General features: G+C 41.8%; 1 protein-coding gene across 3 annotated transcripts in view; it reads left to right on the top strand.

Moving 5' to 3' along the window:
- LOC135256586 (carboxyl-terminal PDZ ligand of neuronal nitric oxide synthase protein-like) overlaps positions 1-20,267 on the top strand; it is a 74,982-nt gene that overhangs the window by 29,936 nt on the left and 24,779 nt on the right. For 2 of the 3 annotated variants that reach the window (XM_064338508.1, XM_064338509.1), the window contains exons 3-7: positions 257-349; positions 2,391-2,449; positions 9,646-9,754; positions 12,803-12,941; positions 13,624-13,790. In XM_064338508.1, the coding sequence (XP_064194578.1) occupies positions 257-349; positions 2,391-2,449; positions 9,646-9,754; positions 12,803-12,941; positions 13,624-13,790 (567 nt within the window). The remainder of the gene's footprint in view (positions 1-256; positions 350-2,390; positions 2,450-9,645; positions 9,755-12,802; positions 12,942-13,623; positions 13,791-20,267) is intronic. The other variant, XM_064338510.1, reaches the window with a different exon arrangement.

Here is a 20,267-nt window from a genome sequence, read left to right as displayed (position 1 = left end):
ATGTACCTTCAGAGGGGTGTCACTCCTGCAAAGGTATACATTTGGAATTCTTCATTTAAATAAAATATTTTCAGATCTTTTGAGTAGTATTTACTTGCCAAATATGCTCTAATTTGTGGAAATTGTTGATTACTGAGTTTTCTTTTTCTTATTTTAGAGTATTTAGTTTCTTGGCGTCCTCTTGTAAATATATCTTATCGTATCTCGTATTATGTCTATGCTAATGAACATATTGTTTGCCTTGTGTTTTCCCCAGTATGAATTCAAAGTGAAGAACATCAAGAAGAAGAAAGTCAACATAATTGTCTCTGTGGATGGCGTCAAGGTGGCCATGCGGAAGAGGAAAAAAGTGAGTCCATTTGCGTTCTGATGCATAGGAGGCAGAGGACTATGTTGCAGGAGCAAAGGCAGCTTCACCAGTCTTTGGCTTCTGATGCTGATACTTAGGTGATTGACCACTGGTTGCACCTCTAGCCCCCTTAAAGCACACTGATGTTTATGTCTAGAAAGTATGCCCCAAATTAGAAGGAGAGAGCAGGAGATTAATGAATGCAATTTATTTGCCACAAGGAAAAGCCGATTCCTCATGGCAAATGCAAGATTAAAGTGTACTTAAAGGGTAATTCTGTTTACTTTACAACCTGGGTCTTATTTTTATAGTATTTTCCTTCATTCCTATGGGTTCTGATTGTCAAGGTTCTTCGTTTTTTACAGTTTTTATTTTCTTTATGTCAGTTGCTTAAGAAAAGCGTCTATGGGGCATATCAAGAAACAGGTTCAGTTTCCATCAGACAAGTCCTGCTTTCTAATCATCCTATTTGGAAGTGAAAACAAATTTGGAAGTTGAAATTTATTTGCCGAAAGTTAAAATAATTCCACTTGAACTTCCAGAATTGACCTACCGAATCATACCTACCTATTTATCAGTTGGCTGGTGTTGTGATACCTTTCTGGTATGATGTATGTAGGATGTTACTTTTTAATTGTAAAAGAGGAAATCTTGGTTGTATGGTTTCTCAAAAAGTTTAATGAGTTATAGATCTCTTAAACAGTGGCTGCAATGTGCCACACTGTACAAACATCCACAATGCACACACCCATGCCTCTCTACAGGAGAATAGCAAGTGTTTCAAAAAGCTTCCCTTTTGAAATGAATAGAAGCACCTAAAACACAGTGATTCTTTGTCTGTGTAACTGGCCTTCTTAAAAATGGCACTGGCCACGAAAGAGGGCTTCTTAAAGCCAAATGAAATTTACAGTAATTGCTAAAGAAGGGGGAACTAAAAGGCACAGAGATCATTTATGTAGACTCCATGGGCCTCACACTTTTTGTTGTGTGGCTTTTATATGGCCACTGTCCCCTTTTTATCTGCACTCTATCTTGTAGCACTAATGAGTTTTTTCCAGCCATCCGTTTCTCCCATGAAAAGTAGAGGAATCCCAGGTTTGGCCTCCGTCCAATGAAGGGGTCGTGAGAGTTTTGGTTGGGTTTGAAAATGAAGCCTGAGCTCATCCCAAACCCCAGGACCTCCTGTTCGAGCACAACCTTAGTGTGCACAACATGAACATCTTCAAAGCCTGCCCGACTCGCCTCGACTGAACAACTGTGCTATCAATCTCTAATCAAACCATATATAACTTTCCTCTGCTAACTTAACACTCTTACCTAACACTTAAGATTCAGCTTATTGCATTCAGAGGCCAAGTAAAATGAAATCTTCTTCATAGCGTTTTGTAATCTATATTATAGTTTGTGTCAGCGGCAGTGACTGAGAGAACATACCCCCCCCCCCCCCCCCATGGTGAGTTTGCATTTACGATCCCATGTGGTCGACACATTTAGCCACACGTGATGGAATTCCTCTGTGCTTTGGGGCCGCTCAGAATCGGGTGCTGGTGGGGGGGGGGCAGAACTGGACCTGTGCGGGTCTTGGACCCGTGTGGATGATGGTGGCTTGATTTTTTATGTCATTTGTGGGGGATGGGGCTCCTGCCTCTCACTTAAACAGGCTGGCCACGTCCTATTGATTTTGCGGGTTGAGTAATCCGACTCAAGCTCTTGGACAGAGTTTCTCTTGCACCTTGCATCCGCAGCCATCAGAAAACAATCACCAGCCTTATCTGAACACCTGCAGCACATTTCGATTCTCAATATAGATTATCACCTGAAGATTTTTTTTTTGTTGTCAGTCTGGGCATCTTAGCCTGTTTTTGGTGTTTTTTTAAATGAACTGTTTATTTCTGTTTAACTGGAGGAGTAAAATCCTTAAAAGTTCAAGTATGCCTAAAGTGAAATTAGCTTGATTTAAAAATGGAAATGGACATCATTGAATGCATCTTGTATTTTACAGGCCTGGCTTTAATGAAATATTTTATCTGATTGTTGACAGAAAAAGGAGTGGACTTGGGACGAGAGTAAAATGATGGTGATGCAGGACCCTATTTACAGGTAAGTACAGGGATGAGCACAGTTTTAAACATTTGTACATTTTACACAGCTTTTTTTTCCCTCTTTTTCATTAGTAGACAGGAAAATCTAATCAGACACTTTGAGCTTCAAAAATGGCAGAGACAGAACTTGCTAAGAACACGGAGCTCTTTTATTGGTATTTTTTTAACCTGCCTTTTTTAACCTTTTTAAGAAGCCTGATTCTAAGTAATGTTCCTTAGCCACTGCCCACACTCCACAAGCTTCTATAATGTGAGGTACAAAATGTTTAGACGTGTGATATTCTCTACTTGTACTATTCTGGTGATTTGGACACCATACTGCCACAACCCATACCATCCACCTGGTTGATAAATGAGTACACAATTGCATGTCTTCCAGTGTGCACCCACCGGCAACAAGCAAAATAGCGGTTCACTAGCTTCACTAGCCTTCCGCCTCATCAATCATGTCTGGCCAATCATGATAGTCAATTTAACAAATTACCATGGTAAAGGTTGTAAAGTCAAAACGTCAGTGATGGCAATTATTTGAGGAAACGTACCGTTAACTTGAGCAGTGTGGGACTCTACTTAGCTTTTCTTTTTCCTTTCCTTTTATTTGCACAGCTTATAAAACATGGATGTGCATTCTTTACCTATCCATTACAATGCAGTCTGTTAAAATTCTACCAGGTGAAAGCTAAATCTCCCATGAGGCCTACCTGCTCCTTTATGGTTTTAAGTAAGCAATAGGCTGATTTCACCCGCCCAGCAGTGCAATTACAAGGGCTCTTTACGTTCAACCACCACCCAATGTGAATCTGCACTGCTCAGTTGTGAGGATAGTTTCTCTCTACAAAATCTTTTTCTGCAAAACACTGTATTTGTCGGAATGCAATAGGATGTAACAGGATGCATTCAGAGCATGCAAGACACAGAACATGACAATGGGCCAAACAGTACAGCTTGAAATCTATCTGTAGGAGAATTGAATGAGAGTAGCGCTTATGTATTTATTAATGAAGTCAAACGGCAGGGGAAGGAGAACAGGCTCCCTCTCATCCCCCTTCTGCGAGTGAGGGATCCCCAGGGGTCCGCGTTGAGAGACGAATCACGAGATTTCTGCTTGAAACGCGCATCGTTTTTCCTACCCTCCCCCTCACCCCATTTCTTATTTTATACTTTCCCGAGTTATCAGACTCACCCAGATATAATATATCAAAACATAGCAACTTTTCATTTTGAGGAGCTGTTCCTCTCAAGACGTGTCCTTCTGTGTTTCTGTGAACCTGTGAAACAGAGACCTGGGTGTTAGGCCTGAGATAAAGCCAGACAGGCAGGTGTCTCCACTGCCCACTGGCTCAGTCTGGTCATGTCTCTGCCTTTTATCATTTGTCAGAAGCCTACACAAAGAAAAACAAGGTCCTCAGCTGGCAACCTAGGACCATGCAGGCCCAGAAGCGATCTTAGCTGGTCTTGTGCTCTTAGAATTCAGAATTGGATGAGTCAGTCTGCTCGGTTGTGTTTTTGGTCAAGGAAGGATACAGTTTGCAGAGGAAGAAAAAAAAACTGAAATCTGATTGGATGAGATTGCTAGTTACTTATGTGTACTAGCAAACCTTGATTAGATTGGTAAGCAGGATGTCCCAGTTGCATTAACCACTGATCGGTGTTTTGACTGCAGAATCTTGAATTCCTTAAGTGTCTTTCTTTGCCACATCAAGTATGGCAGCAATCAGTGGGCTGCAGCGCAACCATCTCTGACTTAACCGTTCTACAAAGTAGCCATTAGCATTCAAAACCATATTAAACTGAATTATATTGCCTTGTTGTATGTGCTTTATGATCTGATGATATTGAGAAACACTCATTGATAGGAAACACTGGGTCCGATGTCTCCAGATGTCAGGAGCATATTTAGGTTTTTTCTTTGTCTCCAGAATCTCCTATGTATTTCTGCATTACTTATTTATAATATGACAAATGTAAAGTACAAATAGTAAGTACGAGCACTGCATCTCGTTTCCAATATTCAGACTTCCAGTATTGTGGGAGGAATGGCTGTCCATGCAAAAACAAAAGTTACATTTATATCTAACTTTAACGTTAATTTTGGAATGTTTCGTATTGTACAAAGAACCCAGAGAAAGTCTAGAAGGGATCTGTCCATATAAGCTGTTCTTTCCTGCAGCCCCTGGGGTTTGGTGTTTACAGGCTAAGAATTCTGGCTAGATCTTGTATTTGATCTCAGTCCAGAAAACCAGGCCAATAAGTACATCAGCACCATCAAATAAGAACAAAAAAAGTAAGCCCTGAAGATATGCCCAGCTTCCATCTGCCCCATTAAAATATGAAAAGGTGCCCTTGTCCAAAAGCTGCCTGGTCAGCAAATCCTCATTGTGGAGATTTATTTATTTATAATTATTGTTGTTATGCTTTGTTGTCAGAATGCCTGAACGACTGACAGGTTTCTAGATTTGTAAGGACTGTTATCTATAAAGATTTTGTTTTGAATTAAAACCTTTATAATGAGTGGCTGTTCCACTCATTTTAAATCACCATCCGTCTTGATATGCGTGGTAAGCAGTCTTGTTCTCATACCATTCTAACAAAATGATTTCTGTCACAAGAATGAAGTGCTTCCCACAAGGCATTCTGAGAATTTGTGCCATTATGGAAAACCAATTAGAAGTGTATTCATCTTTGTACACTTGGCCATACCTATATTTTCAGAGAAAGGAGAATATGCTTGCAGCATCTGACAGCTTTAAACCACAGGTAATAAGTTTCAGTTATCTGCCTTTATAGTCTACGGTAGAATTTGCTAGATTGATTGCATTCGGTGCTTCATTTTACTAACATGTCACATACTGTATAAATCTCCAATTTTTCAATCCACATCATCTGAAATGGCGATTTGGGAAATTAACCTTTTTTTCCCCATTTTCCTTTTTTCTTTCCTGCTTTTTTAAAATGTAATAAACCCATTTCATCAATCTACCATCCTCCATCAGTTGGAGAGAGTACAGACTAGCATATACTTACTCCAAACATGTTTTTAGCCTGCAGCCCACCAACTGTGCTGCACAGCTTTTGTGCTGGGCGACTGCTCTTCTTGTGCAGTTCACGCAGGCGGACCATACAGTAGGTGCCTGATCAAGGCGGCATTCTTTGCAGTGAGACCAAGTGTAACACTTCTTCCTGAGGCAGAGGACATTGGGAGCCTCATTTAAATTTTCCTCATACCACCGCCTGATTACCTGCTGACAGTTCCAATGATTCAGTGCATCAGTATCACCATAGAAATAATCCTCATTGTTACGCTTGAGAAATTGTGTCAAGGGGCCAAAATGTCTTCCTCTGCACTTTTTTCCCTCCACAATACATATTTACAATTGATGATGAGCTATCTGGTTTTGAATACATGAATCTATATGAATATATACCTGAATACATTCAAAATAGCTTAGCATGAGTGATTGAATACAAGCTGGTCTATTTGACAACAACAAAGACATGTTTATCACATTTTTTTAGGCTGCACCTTCCATTTTTTGTATGAACTAATAAAATTAGTTTTTGTTGAATTTCGTCCAATATACTGTCAGTGTTGTGCAAAATTAAAAAGTTAATTTATTGAATTATTTAGATTTACATAGATTTATTGACATATTGAAATTTAATCTCATCTAATTTTCGCATAATGACCTCATAACTCAGGAACTAAAGACCTATTTGTGCTTGATTATTTTCAGTGAGGGAGGTTATGTGATGTAAGTGATTATGGACAGGATGGAAGACTTCCAGCACAAATCTGCAATGTCTGTCGTAAATTCGGAATGTAAAAACAGCAAAGCAGATTTTCTTCTGTTTACCCAAAATCTGTGCTTTTTCAGTAATAGCAATCCAGTTCTGATGGACCCTGCAGTAATGTTATTGTGCATGGAAAGTGTTTGCCTTGGTTTTTGGCCACCGGGAATCAGATTTGAACTAGCCACTTGCAGTCTTGTTATTTCTTAACCGCGGAAGTGCAGTTTGTGAAGTATACAAGCGGACCATCTGTAGTAATTTCAGAGGAATTATAGAAATTGTTAATCCCCTACGAAAAGACCAAACAATACATCTTGAAAACCTTATTACAGCCAACCCACTGTGAAACTAATCCAGATCGAATAGGGCTTAACAGGAGTTTCAAAGCGTTGTGTGATTTAACAAAGTTCTGTTGGCAAATGACAGAAAAAATCTTTTATTTTTCGTTACAATGAATATGTACATACAAGACTTTTTCCTGATACAGACATTATGTGCACTGAGTACAGTTATATGTTGGGCATACATGTCACAACATACGATACTGTCCAATTAATGTCCAATGCATGTTTCCATGGTATTTTCACCCAGAATATCACAGCCAAATTGGCACTGACAGAAGGAACCAGAAGGACCATGCAGAGCAAATAGCTTTTGGATTTGTGGCCCAAGATGAAGGTCTGGCAGGCCATGTGGGCCCTAATGGGGGGACGAATGCTTTGATCTGGGTGTAAACTGTGTAATTACAGGGAGATTAGGAAACTTGGTCCACAGGGATTAATTCTCAGTGTTGACTGGCTAAGCTCTGGAAATGGCAAAAAAAGAATCAAGGCTATATTAGGTTGACTACAGTATGTGTGATATGAGCAGTGTTGGCACATGTTCTCTGATTGTGTTGGCATGTTTGTGTGTTTCTGTATGTGCATGCATATGTGTGTTTCTGCCCGTGTGCACGTTACACGTTTGTGTGTGTGTGTGTTTGCACATGCATGCATGAATGCGTGTCCATATGCATACTTTCAGCCACCCTTGCTTAACTTCTGCATGCGCATATTCAGCATTTGCAGCAGTAAGCAGTACTGCTGTGGTTCTCTCTGACACAGATCTGGGTGGGCTAAGTGTGATGGCAACAAATGAACCAAAAGATTGGACTCCACTATTTTGCCCACAAGCCAAAAGTGTGTTACCTTAAATCAGTAAATATACAGCAGTTTGAATGTATAAAATCTCCAGCGGGTGATGTAAAGAAAACTCATTATGTGTGATCACATGGTGATGGTGTCCCCTGTGTCATCGTGTTTGGGTCGGGTACAATGTTTAAGACATATCAGCTTTCACAATACGGTTTTCTTTGCTGGTGGCCATTTTATATTACTTGAATTGGTATGATAGATAAGCATTAGATCCCTACCCAAACAGCATCAAAATTACTTGAAATGTTCGTGGATGCTGCACACTGACAGACAATTGACCATTTGCATCTTCGATGTAAAGTACTGAGGGGTGAATCAGACAGGAAGTCCTCAATCATGTCGCTGTTGTGCGGAATAATTAATTGGCAAATTAATAACCATGTTACTAGCAGCACCCTTTAGAAGTAGTGGCCAGTGAAATCCACTTAACCTTTGATGATGGGTAGTGAGAATGAGGGGGAAGTAATGCGCCAACATGCAACAGCTAATTAGAGGGCCTGCTGTTACTCGTTTGCTATGGCTGCTAACTTTATTGAAATTGGACTGCCCAACCTTGCCAATTCAGTCCCTTCCAGCTCATGCTATCAGACCAGTACTTTTAGTTGAAAATTGACTATCCTCTCCCTAAGCAGTGTCTGGAGGCAAGGACTTACCTTCACAAGTGTCATCACTTAACGTTGCAGCCTGTGTGGATGCACAGGAGTGGAAAAACATAAGCTTTTAGCCTTTGAATCTTATGCTGGTAATGAGGAAGTTCTTTCTGTTTTCAAGTGCCTAGAGCCCTTTTCTTAAGCATGGGCTGACTGTTAATGCCCACGGGCAGTTTGTGGGTTCGTGCAGTATGAGCAGTGACCATGTATTATAGGAGCCTTTTCAGAGCTCGGCTTCGCTCTGGCTGCAGACCACAGTTTTTCCAAATGTCAGGTTTTTTATTTTTTTTTTTTTTGTTTTTTTTTTTTTGCAGAGATAATCGAACGTCAGTTGATCCAGTTTTGGGGAGACGGCAGCATGTCCATATTAAATTAATTCACTCCAGAGTGGCATTTGTGGTCTCATTTTCCTTCCCTGAAGATTATACTGTATATTGGCTCAGTAGCTGTGCAGACTACATTTTTTATAACTGCAGCGTGCCATTTTTATCCTTTTATACATCCCTGTTATTGAAACAGGGAGTATCAGGACATTATTGGGCAAATGTTACCACCGCTTCAGTTGAAATATCCAGCATATAACAGTCATTTTTCAAAACCCATCAGAGTATGATTAAGCACCCATTATTCAAATTGAATGGTAAAAACGGCTCCAGCCTTGGCGTACCGTGGATACCAGATAGCTTTTCATCAGTTCTGGTAAACCATGGCAGCGGTAATTGACCCCATTGTTTTCCTCCAGCTTTCATAACAGACATGTCTGAGATGCAATTTCAAGCTTGCTATAATTTGCAAGTTGAAATCGCCTTGAGTGCTTTTGGATTTAATGAAAAGAGAAAAAAAAGGCTTGGATCTCAGTGAATTGGATTTCCGTGGAATGCAAATATGCCATTCGGATCGCTTGATTGAAGCCAGTGAAACGTCTTGAGTTCTCCAGACAAAAGCTGTAACGCTTAGCCGTTCTGCAGAGTAGATGATGCTCTCTGACTGGCAAGCTAATCATCTTCCTGCCCCTTCCCTCCCAGCACTTTCGCGAAAGCCTTCCTTTCCTGTTATTTGGTCTGTCTGGGTCTCTGTCACTGCAGAGTCACACACAGCCCTGTCAATGGCATCCTAATTTAGCTCTTCCCCTGTGGGAATTTCTTTGTGCTTGTGTAGATGGGTATCATGGTAAAAAATGAAAAGATTTTCCACCTGGATTTCAGATGTATTTCTCCACCCTGTTGCAAGCTTGCAGTTTATTCGAAGTGCTTAAAGATTTCTCTGTAGACTCTCCAGTCATAGGCAGCTCACGGATCACCTTCTGTAATGCAACTTGCTCCCATCTTCTCTGCACAGTGACCCAATACTAGTCTTCTGCCTGAAGCCATGGATTTATTGTCAGAATTATACCAGAATTCAGTAATTTGTCAATAAAGAAAAAGCATATAACATGCTTGTTGATGTCAAACCTCACTGAGGAATAATCCTCACTTAAGGATTATTCTCTGAGATGCAGTGGATTTCTTGAGCAATTATGGAAGGTTACATCATTGAATAACGACCTTTATTTCTGTCTGCAGGATATTCTACGTTTCGCACGACTCCCAGGATTTGAAAATCTTCAGTTATATAGCGAGAGATGGGCAGAGCAACGTATTCCGCTGCAATGTCTTCAAATCGAAAAAGAAGGTATGACCCCACTGCCCCCACCCTCACTTTATGATTTTCTCAGTATGTCCAGCCCGTCCCCCTTTGACAGTGTTGCCGCTGACCCCCGGTGCACTGCTGTTACACGGCAACAAAGGAGACTGCTTTCCAGGAAATAAAGCCGTACGCATCACAGTCAAACGAATATATTAATAAAACCGTTATCCTTATCTCCGGTGGTCCTGGTCCTGGTGATTACTCTTCTCTTTCATTGCTTAATTGATCAGTTGAACTCATCATTGGACTCATCTGTTTTTGTGTTTTGTTTTTTTTAAATTGGGTTCTGTTAAGGTGAAAACGAAAAGAAAAAAAACAGCTGCCTTTTTGTGGCTCTCCAACGCCAAGGCTGTGGGCTGCTTAAAGTAATTGAAAGGCGCAGACACATTCAGCGCACTGCTTCAGTGTTGTTTATCTGAGTCAGGGTACAAACCCCATGCTGTGGCGCTGCGCTCTGATCCTGTGCCAGAGCGTTCTGCAGTGCGAGGCGTGGTCAATGAGACAGGATGTGGCACAGCTGGCAAAACTGCCTTTGTTCTTCTGGCATCAGGTGCGTATTTGACACGGAAGAAAGAAGTCAGGTTCGCTCCTGGGGAATTAAACGTACTTGGGCGCTCAAGAAATGTTTGATGTTTAAATCCCACACGGAGGCTTTTCAGGCTTTAAATTGGATTAATTACACCGAGGCTTCAGCAGTATGTGCGGGTTTAATTTCTTTGTTCTTTTTGAGCTAACTTAAAGTTTGGATGTGCGTTTGAGCCGTTTGCCAGCTTTCTCCTCTGTGCACCTCGCACTGAACGCACGTCTTCCGCCCGGCTCCAAAGTTAAGCAATTGGCTCAAATTAACTAGGGCTAAAACGCCTTTGAAAAAGCCTGGCGGATCCTCCCAGTAGTTCCACCAGGAGACTGTTAAGTAATGGGATCTCTGGGAACCAGCTCTTGGTGTCAGGACAGATTCCCAGTCATTAATGGCACCATGGTGTCCCACAATGCTCTGTGGGGGTTTACAGTGGCAGAGAAACTGTGGCACCCGTCAAATACAAAGTGCAATGGTTGGCATTACAGGCTACTTGAAACAGTTGGCATGAAGAGAGAGGCTCTCATTAGCAATCTGTAACCTTTTCGGCTGGGGGTGTCAGGAACAGTGGCATGTACTGTGGGAGTAGCTATCCAATTGATATATTAGTAGATTAATTTGAATAATATAGGATAATTAGATACTGATTAACTTTTGTCTCTGGTTTAAAGCTGTAGCTATAGATGTACACTGTGATTCATGGATTTTTTTTGTCATGGAGACCAAGGCCAGACATTATGCAATTAGGCAAAATATTTTTATCCTTTTGCTAAAATATGCTTTTTTTGTATAGTTTAAGAATGGCTGCTGAGTGATTGCAGAGTATGGAAGGATTTGCCCTGTTTCTAATTTAATTAATCAAATAAAAGTATAATTATGGTTGTTGGAGTTGCAGCATGATCATAATTGTGGTCGCAGAGATCATGACACACATAGCAGCCATTAAAATGATAATTTTCTCACAAACAAACTCTGGCTTCAAAGGCATAATATTCATGTGATTTCTATTCAAAGGCTGTGCATATTACTGGCACCTGCTAATGATTGGAACTGAATCCAAAAGAGTGTAAAGGGTGTATACTTTGATTCTATATTCAATTACAAAAAAACTGCCCGTATCCACAGTCTGTGAAAGAGGATGTAGATCAATATCATAATATATCATTGCAGAAGGCAAGACAATATACACATAACCGCTATGTAGGGAAGGGCATATGGGTTCATAATTGACAAGCATAATAAATGCACTTACGTGGTACACCTTGGGCCTGCATAAAAGGGCATAAAACTAGAGGATGAAAAAGGAAGTGCGCCGTACACAACTGAGGTGTCACTTCGGCTTTGTTTTCCCTCATTTAATTGCAGAGGGTTGTATTGATTTCTCTGTGTGAAAATGCATCTGTAGGACAGGGCAGTCTATTGGGGAAAGGTTTCCTTTTGTTCCAAGACTTCAGAGATGCAATAAGTCTCCTGAGTTTGGGGAGCTTCTCCGGTTCATTAAACTGAGCAGCGTCAATATTCGTGACGGTCTCAAGCTCCAGAAATCATTCAAAGTAATTATAAAATGACCAGGCTAATTGTCATTTGATAACCAATACATAACTGTATCAATAACCTTGTATTGACAACCTGTAGTCTTTTGGAGATTAGGCAATGGAGCAGTAACAATATTATTGATTTTGCTTTGTCCACGTGTTGTTTTCAATGTTCCTTTTGAGACTAATTTCAGTAAATGTATGGTTTTGTTTCACATTAGTAACCGATCAATTTCTTGCACTTGCAGTGAAAAAGAAACATACAAATGGATATTAGCACCCATCTTAATTCTTCTAGGGTGTAGAATTAAGATGGGTGCTATTCTCTTAAATGATTCTGAGGCTTATGCTTTCATTTTTAATAGGTGGTGGCATTTCACATTTGCTAGAGGTCTTGCTTATCCTTGGTGTAATTTTGTTTGCATCATGTCACTGCAGTGGCATTGTATCCCAGCATTCACTAGTAAAAATGACCCCCAACTTCCTCTAGATCCACTTTGAAGTTCAGAGCATTCATTCATCAAATCTGCTTAATTTATGTGTAGCCAGGTGGAAAGCTTTTACTCTCAAACATTTGATTTGGTCAGATGATCGTATTTAACTTTAACTGTTGGCTCAAAGGAGGTGGCATATTTCCAAGTGCAACAAAGTCAAAAGTTGAAATTCCAGAATGCAGATGTCACAGACATTCAACTATGAATATAGATTGCCTTGTTCTCCTTCCTTATGAAAAACTAGTCCTGGGATGCTATAGCCGTTTACTCCATTGTATAGTCCTGTATAAAACACATCAAAATGGCTGCACATTTGGCTGGCAGCAGCACTTAATGTTTCATACACTGTGCCAGGATGGGGCTAATGACCCTCCCTCCCCCAGCCCCACCTCCCTTGTAACACCGTGTTGCCTCACCACTCCCCCAGAGCCAGGCCATGCGGATTGTACGGACAGTGGGCCAGGCGTTCGAGGTGTGTCATAAACTGAGCCTTCAGCATACTCAGCAGAATGCTGATGGACAGGAGGACGAAGACAGCCAGAAGGCCAGCAGCAACTCTACACCAGGTGACCCACGTGGCATCACAGGTGTTCGACACCTGCTCCAGTGTGCACCCACCTCATGGAGTCCCTGGACTGCTCTTAATTTGGGACCATCACTAGGAACATGTCTCACATGCTTATAACAACACCTGTTTAATCACTGTACATACAAACACTGTTAACATACGCTCCAATGAAAAGGGGGAAAGTGAACCACTATTAAGAACTTCCCTTCCCGGTGGTCACATCTGTCAGCCAGCTGGCATAGCTTTGTTTTCAAACGCAGATCCCTCTGAACCCTCCACACACTTGGACATAGAAACAGAGTAATCTCTTTCACCCAGCTATGTGATAGTCCTGCTGTTTGTTATGGGCAGAACATTTGTTGCTTCTGATTCTACAATGTACCCAGGTAAACATCTCATTTGAAGGGTATTGATGTTCCTCTGAAACACCTGGCACTCTGTCAGGGAACTTCCTTGAAGAAGGGCACTGTTGGATTTTACAAGTGCTCTGAGAGACATTTTGGTTTCTGTGATGCACCTGTGACTTACCTGTCATGAACTGCAAATTAGTAGTCTGCTCATCTTTGAACCCCTGTTTTTCTTCTCTCTGACTGAATCGCAGGTGTCATTTCACTTATATTTCACTTTTGTTTCGCGGAGTATGTGTGACATTTTATTGATGGTGCATCTTCATCCCTCAGCTCGGCAGTTAACAGGTGCAGAGAAAAAGGCGGCCGAGGAGACTGATATTGATGCAGAGGAAGCGCCTCTGTCAGACAGTATGGTGGATGAGTGCAACCGGGGAGTCACTGACCTGGACGCAGCCAAAGAGGAGGAGGAGGAGGAGGATATTGACAAAGACGGGAAGGTATGCCATTTTCCCCAGCTTTTCTCAGGTGTAAAGATTTACGGGCAAGAGAAAACAAAAGGTGTGTCCCAGTAATTCTTAGAGTAGATTTGCAGGATTTACACACAGGCTTTTGTTTTTGTGTGTGACACGTGCTGAGGGGTGAAGGCAGCTGGTCAGTTTTTGGTGCCAAGTATTTATTTTCTAGCCCTACAAAATTGAAAATGCCCTCCCGCAGGGCTTCAGTCCGCTGTTGTCATGGTGAGCAACAGAGCCCCTGGACAACAGCACCGTGATTCGAACAGGATAATACAATTTCTCCCCCAACATTGTCTGGCCCCAAATTACCTTGGCACAGAGGTGGTCAGAGACGGCCGCAAGCGCAAGCTAGAAAGGGGGAGAGATGTCGCTGAACCCCCCAGGACATGATACACTACATCAAAGTTCAAATCTTTCAGTGCATTGTTAGCGCCGCAACTTTGAAGCTCCACCGCGCCAGCCAATGACGTGAGAGAGAGGGCGAAGCAGTCCACAGCCTGCAGTCTAATCCCCAACCTGAGGAAGGACTATGAGACCTTTCGCAGTGCTGCGGGAAGTCTGGGCATTTTCCTCCTCACACAATTATTGCTCTCGATCCATGGTTGGATGCCATTAAAAGGCCTCGTTTTTTAACTCTGTCCCAAATGTTTAATTACTTTGCGGTTGAAGCCATTACCAGGCAACCCAGTTGATTTGAAAGTCTGAATATACATGCTACATATTACATATAGCTTGTTATGTGGCTTTGGATGTAAAGTCTCTACGACTGAAATGGTTGAAATGACTGTTCTTCTTTTGGGGAACTGCGTTTTATTTTTGTCTGGAACAAAAACTAGCAAGCCAGATCTCCAGGCCCAAATTTGGGCAGTATTGCTATAGATCATGGCCACAGTCTATCACAACGTCACTGACTTACATTTTTACAGGATGTGTCACACAAAAGGCCAAAATATGCACATCTTTGATTCAGTGTAAGAGTCATTGATGGTCAGCATTGAGATGAGGGCAATTCTGCTGACTGAAACCCTCCTCTTAAGTTAGGCTACAAACAGTGGTGTGCCATCCTGTGGGTGTTGGCCACAGTGGGTGTAGTCATGGTTAAGTTTCAAAACCAGCTTCGTAACTACACTGGAACACAGTGTATTAGCTGGAAGCCCCCTTATAACCCTGCCTGGTGACTAAATTGTCTCCATGACAGGTCCTTAATTCAGACTTCTCTGAAGATTTCAGATATTAAGCATCAGACCGAAAGAACAGGTGGTGTTTTTAACTCAATTAGTCTGGGTAAAAAATTGATTCAATTTCAGATGACTTTTTCCAGAAGTCAATTCCATAAACTTTAAAAATAGAGCTTTTTGTTTGGGTATCAATTGCGTATGCATTGAGGGACCATAATTTTGTGCTTGGTATGCTTGGCCATTGTGATTTAGGCAATTTGTTAAGGTGATGTTGTTTGCTAACACTTCATATGTGTTAAAAAAATTTCCTGTACAATTGTGGTCCTTTGTGGCAGTTCCTGATAATATTAAATGCATTTCCTATCTGTTATCCAGTACTAGAAAGATAATGGCGTATTTTGTGGTTGTCAGCTGTTTGCAACATACGTAGATTGCCATATTTAAAGATGCTCAGACCTGCAAGCTACCTGTTCTGCTTTCACAGGATTGGGATCTAAAAGAGCACACTGTCCTGTTTTTAGCCATACTTTTACCTTTTTAACCAAAAAGTTTGCAAACATATTTGATCAATGTCATTGTTTTGACAACTAACTTTGCCAATTCAATTTTTAAATGGGTTATGCAAAATTAACTTCACAGAAAGGGTACTTCCTGATCGAACTCAAAGTGCTTAATGATATGTCATAATGCAACTGTATTCGGTATATAATCGGTTGGTGTGATCGTTAAAAAAAGCCATAGGAGGCCATTGTGTTTTCTGCAGCTCTTCAGCTGTGTGGTTACAGTGGCGGGCTGTTGGCTGAAAGATGGCGTGGCGCGCTGTAATCACAGCCGAGGGACACGCGATCCGCCTCCGCTATCGGAGGAGGCCATCTCGTCTTAATCCCCCGCGCGCGCGGCCGCTCGGACGTCCTGCCAGAGAGATGGATCGCTGCGATTAACGCCGCCAAGGACATCCTGTGGGGGCGGGGGTGGGAACGGTCCCTCAAATAAATAAGCCGGGGATAGGCTCGGGGTAGCGGGGGGGGGGGGCAGCTGTAGGCACAGGGCAGAATCACAGCGGGGAAGGGCGGGGCTCGGAGGCAGTCCAGTGGGAGAGCCCTGCAATTTGATGATTTTGGGCTGTGTTTGTACAGAAGGGTGTAACCTCGCTGAGCGTGTCACCAAGCTGTGATAACATGGCAAATACCGAAGCTTGACTGGGAAACGCCTTGTTCTCAGCCTTATTCTCGTGATGATATTTTCACATTTCAATTTTTCCTTTCTGTCAAATGTCGCAAACCAAACTTGGTTAACAGACCCTGGAAATATCTAAGCCTTTCTTTAGTGTCTTGCTAGGTTTTCCTTTGTTACAGGGCAATTTGAGTGGTAGCCCAATCTTTGGTAGCCCATGAGAAGAAAGAACCCATTCAGTTTCCAGCAGATCAAAAATCGGCTGCTCATGTATCTCATGGGCTATTGAAAAATACTTCAGAAAAATTTAGCTTATCAGTAATGTAAGCAAAAAAAACATGTATGGATTTCTGTTCTGCTTGATTGTAGTGGAACTACACCGTCTCAGTTCAGGAACCCTTAATTATTGTTCATTAAAAATGCTGAACTCGTTTGCTGAATGGCTGTGAACACTGTCATTTTCTTCTGTTCCCAATGAGCTTATTCAGCCATTAATTCATACAGTCATGTGCAATGCGTTATTTTTATAGATTTTAAGTGATGAATCACGGCTGGAAGGGGTCCTTTGCCAGTGTATTGGGCATATTATACAGCACTGTGTGGTACTTCAGGAAAATACACAGCTGTAAATGAGTTAGTGAGGTTTTTCAGATCTCAAATTAAAAACCTTGCTCACTGCTCAGAGAGGACCTGTCCAAAATAATAGAAATCAGTTCTAGTGGCAGGGCTCCAACAAGCCCAGCGTGATCATTTCCTCAACAAAAAAGAAAATAAATCTGCCAGTTGGCTCGTGTAACATGATGAATTATTCCAGAGACAAATATTTCAGCCGCACGGGTCTTTGGGTGGCTTTGAGCCGCTGAAGCAGATAACGCACATTTGGAAAAGAGTCCCTTCCTTCTTTAGCTTCTTCCGCTGTGGATCACTGCATCCGTCAAGTGAACATAACAGGAAATCAGCCAGACAACGTAAGTTGCTGTGGAGGCCCGTTCTGTTGCCACATCGATATCAATTTACTGGTACCGTGATCTTAGCTGACAAGTAAATTTCCCAAAAATGTAGTATGGAATGTTGTTTTCTTTTCTTTTTCTTTTTGTATTGAGGTGATATTGCCGAAATTGTTTGCTAAGTGGCGTCTGACAGGTTTGATTGATTAAACCAACACAGTTTGATCCAGCTGTTATGAAACCTGTTAATGATTGGTCAGTGGAGGGTTACCAACGTAATTCATCTTCGTTTACATTTTCCGGATATGGACCTCTGTCATAGCCTTGTTTTATATTCTCTTCTGCTTGTTTATTCTTCCACAATATATTACCATAATACTGCAGTTATACACACAAAACTATTGCTGTTTCATTGTAATGTGATACCTGTGTAGACGGCAACAGTTATTTACCCACATCCCTCAGAATAGTATTCTGGTCCTGTCATTGAAAGGTGCCCCCTCCCCCTCCCCCCGACAAAAAAATATCTGCAGATATACACACACACACACACACACACACACACACACACACACACACACTCATGCACATGCACACACTCACATTAAACATTAAGTGTAACTGAACCAATATTGAGAATGGAAGGGCACTGGTCACTTTAGTAGAGCACATCATGGTCGGGTAGCTTAATACTCCTCCGGACTGGAGAAAAGGTGGCTAGTGAGACATGTGAACAGCCTGTCACACAGCGGAAAATTACACCTCATTAACCCATAGCTGCAAATGACAGCCTCATCTGTCATCTACTCCCACTTACCCCCCCCCCCCCACAAATCCCAACCCGCCTCATCTTCTGGAAAAAAAAATATTAGGAATTCCTTTTAGAGCGAATCCATTTCAGAAATGTCAAACTCGGTGAAGACAGTTAGATGATCCATTAGTTTCAACATCTGTGTGACGTGGGCATCCGATCCAATTTGGCGTGCACGAAAAGCATTTGCAAATGCAGGTGACTCATTAACACCAGTCAGCCCTCCAGGTTTGAGCATGTTTGTTGGGATCACAAACCCATATGCAGCATCAGGAGCTTCAGAACAGAATCGTTTCAGTTTCTACATTCACATCAGTGGCTTTGGTTTGATTCCCTTGCTGCTCCTGTCCTTATATTAATCCTTTTGCTTAAGCCCTAGTGTGATGGCAGGAGAGAGTAAATCTGATGCAACTGTCTCTGCATAAATGAGATGGAAAGATTTGTGTCAAAGTGTCAAAGCAAATGTATCACTAAGAGTTATGCTTGTGAACACAGGGGTGATATAATTCTCATCCTTACAAACAAGGAGTAAAGAAACAACCCAATAAATAGGAAATAGTTAAGTGCCTACTGTCGCATGTATACCCAGTGGTGGGATTACAAAAAAGACCCACCAACCTTTATCCTTAAGCCTTTCTTCAAAAATGGTTAGGGTTCAGCTATCACCAAAATGAACTTGCCAAACTATCTTTTCAGAGGGAAGAAAACAAACATTTTCACTTACTTGGCTTGATTGGATCAAGGCCTTTGTCATACTTTGCTCCAGAAAAGAAAACTACCTGGCTGGGGTCAGACACCCCAATTTACACAGTTCTTTGATTTATTTTTCAAAAATATCAGGTGATCAAAGTGCAGCGCCAAATGGGTTGGTGTGTGTGTCGGGGGCGGGGGACGGGGAGGGAGGGGGGGGTCTCTGCTATCGATGGCATCTGCTCAGACAGAAAATATTGTTGAACAATTGTTGTGGAAATCCAGGAAAGTGTAAGCCAGTTTATGTAGTGTTTACAAGGAGAGTGTTCCGCCATGCTTCCCAAGCAAACACCTGTTCCTTATTGATGCCATTTGAGGCCGGGTGGCAACTCCATAAACCGCATGGGAAACATGGCAGGCCCAAAAGATTCCATTTCTGTCAACCAAATACATTGAGGGCAAATATATTAGACAAGCTTGGAAACATTAATTGTCATCCCACACCTCATGCCATTCTCCCCCACTTCAGATGATAAGCCATTGGTGAGAAGCAAATGCATTTACAGGTTGTATAAATTAATTTAAAAATATGTCTCGTTCTTCTGCACAAATCCGCATGTGTCGGGACGTCCTCTAAATCAGGGACTCTCAGAATCCTGCCCCTGCCATGTATGTTGGTTTTCGTCCTGAGTGTAATTGCCATTCCTGAAGTGTACCAAGGGGTTAATTGTTCTTAATTAGACATTATGCTTGTTTAATGTGGGATGACTTACCCCCTTAAGACCACTCACTGTCAGAAGTGGATATGCATGAATGGATATCTCATGTTCATGTAAGGGCATTCTAATCTGTTAGGGCCAGTTCTTATGCAGTGAATGCTTTCATTTTCTGTAATGCATCAAATTATTATTATTTTCAAAGAATATATGTTTTGAGTTGTTTACTTCATAGAGTTACAGGTGAAATCTCAGTGGAGTCCTCCCAGCTGAAGGTTTCCACACCTCATTAGTGAATGGAAAACATCTGTGAAATGAGGTTAAAGACTAAATGAAAATGAGCCATACTGAGGCCAAAATTATGGAAGGTGTGATTTCAAAAATTTAAGAAACGACCAAATGATCAACGGCTGACTTGCATTCACAGGGGGACTCCAGGGCTGAGTTTGACAGTGTTTGAAGATGACACTGTGGTCAGGAAATTGGGCTTGTAACTCAAAGGTTGAGGGTTTGATTTGCAGCTGGGGTGCCACTGTTGTACACTTGGGAACAAAATTGCATCAGTATCCAGCTGTAAATATGTAAACTAAGCTTATGACATTGGCACTTCACCTACATTGATGCAGTAAATCAGCAGTGACCATGGATTGGACAAAAAACACAGAGCAAATAAGCAATGTAGCATTGCGGAAATGGTGGTTCATTGAGAATTATTTGCAATTCATTAGCCCTAATAGTTGTGGTCTGGAAGTCGAAGCTTATTTGTCACACCTGGCACCAGACCCGGAGTAAACAGAGTTGGCACCGTAAAGCTCTAGCCGCCTCTGCCGGAGCCTTCCTGCATGCCAGCCACTCGGAGGGTCAGCACACAGGCCAGACGCCTCAGAATATTTTCATTTTGTACCAATGAAACGACCCTTTGTCCCCCCTGCTGAATAATATTA

This window comes from Anguilla rostrata, chromosome 6 (assembly GCF_018555375.3).
Source record: "Anguilla rostrata isolate EN2019 chromosome 6, ASM1855537v3, whole genome shotgun sequence".
In the NCBI taxonomy this organism is placed as follows: domain Eukaryota; kingdom Metazoa; phylum Chordata; class Actinopteri; order Anguilliformes; family Anguillidae; genus Anguilla; species Anguilla rostrata.
This window is presented reverse-complemented; position numbering and strand designations above follow the sequence as displayed.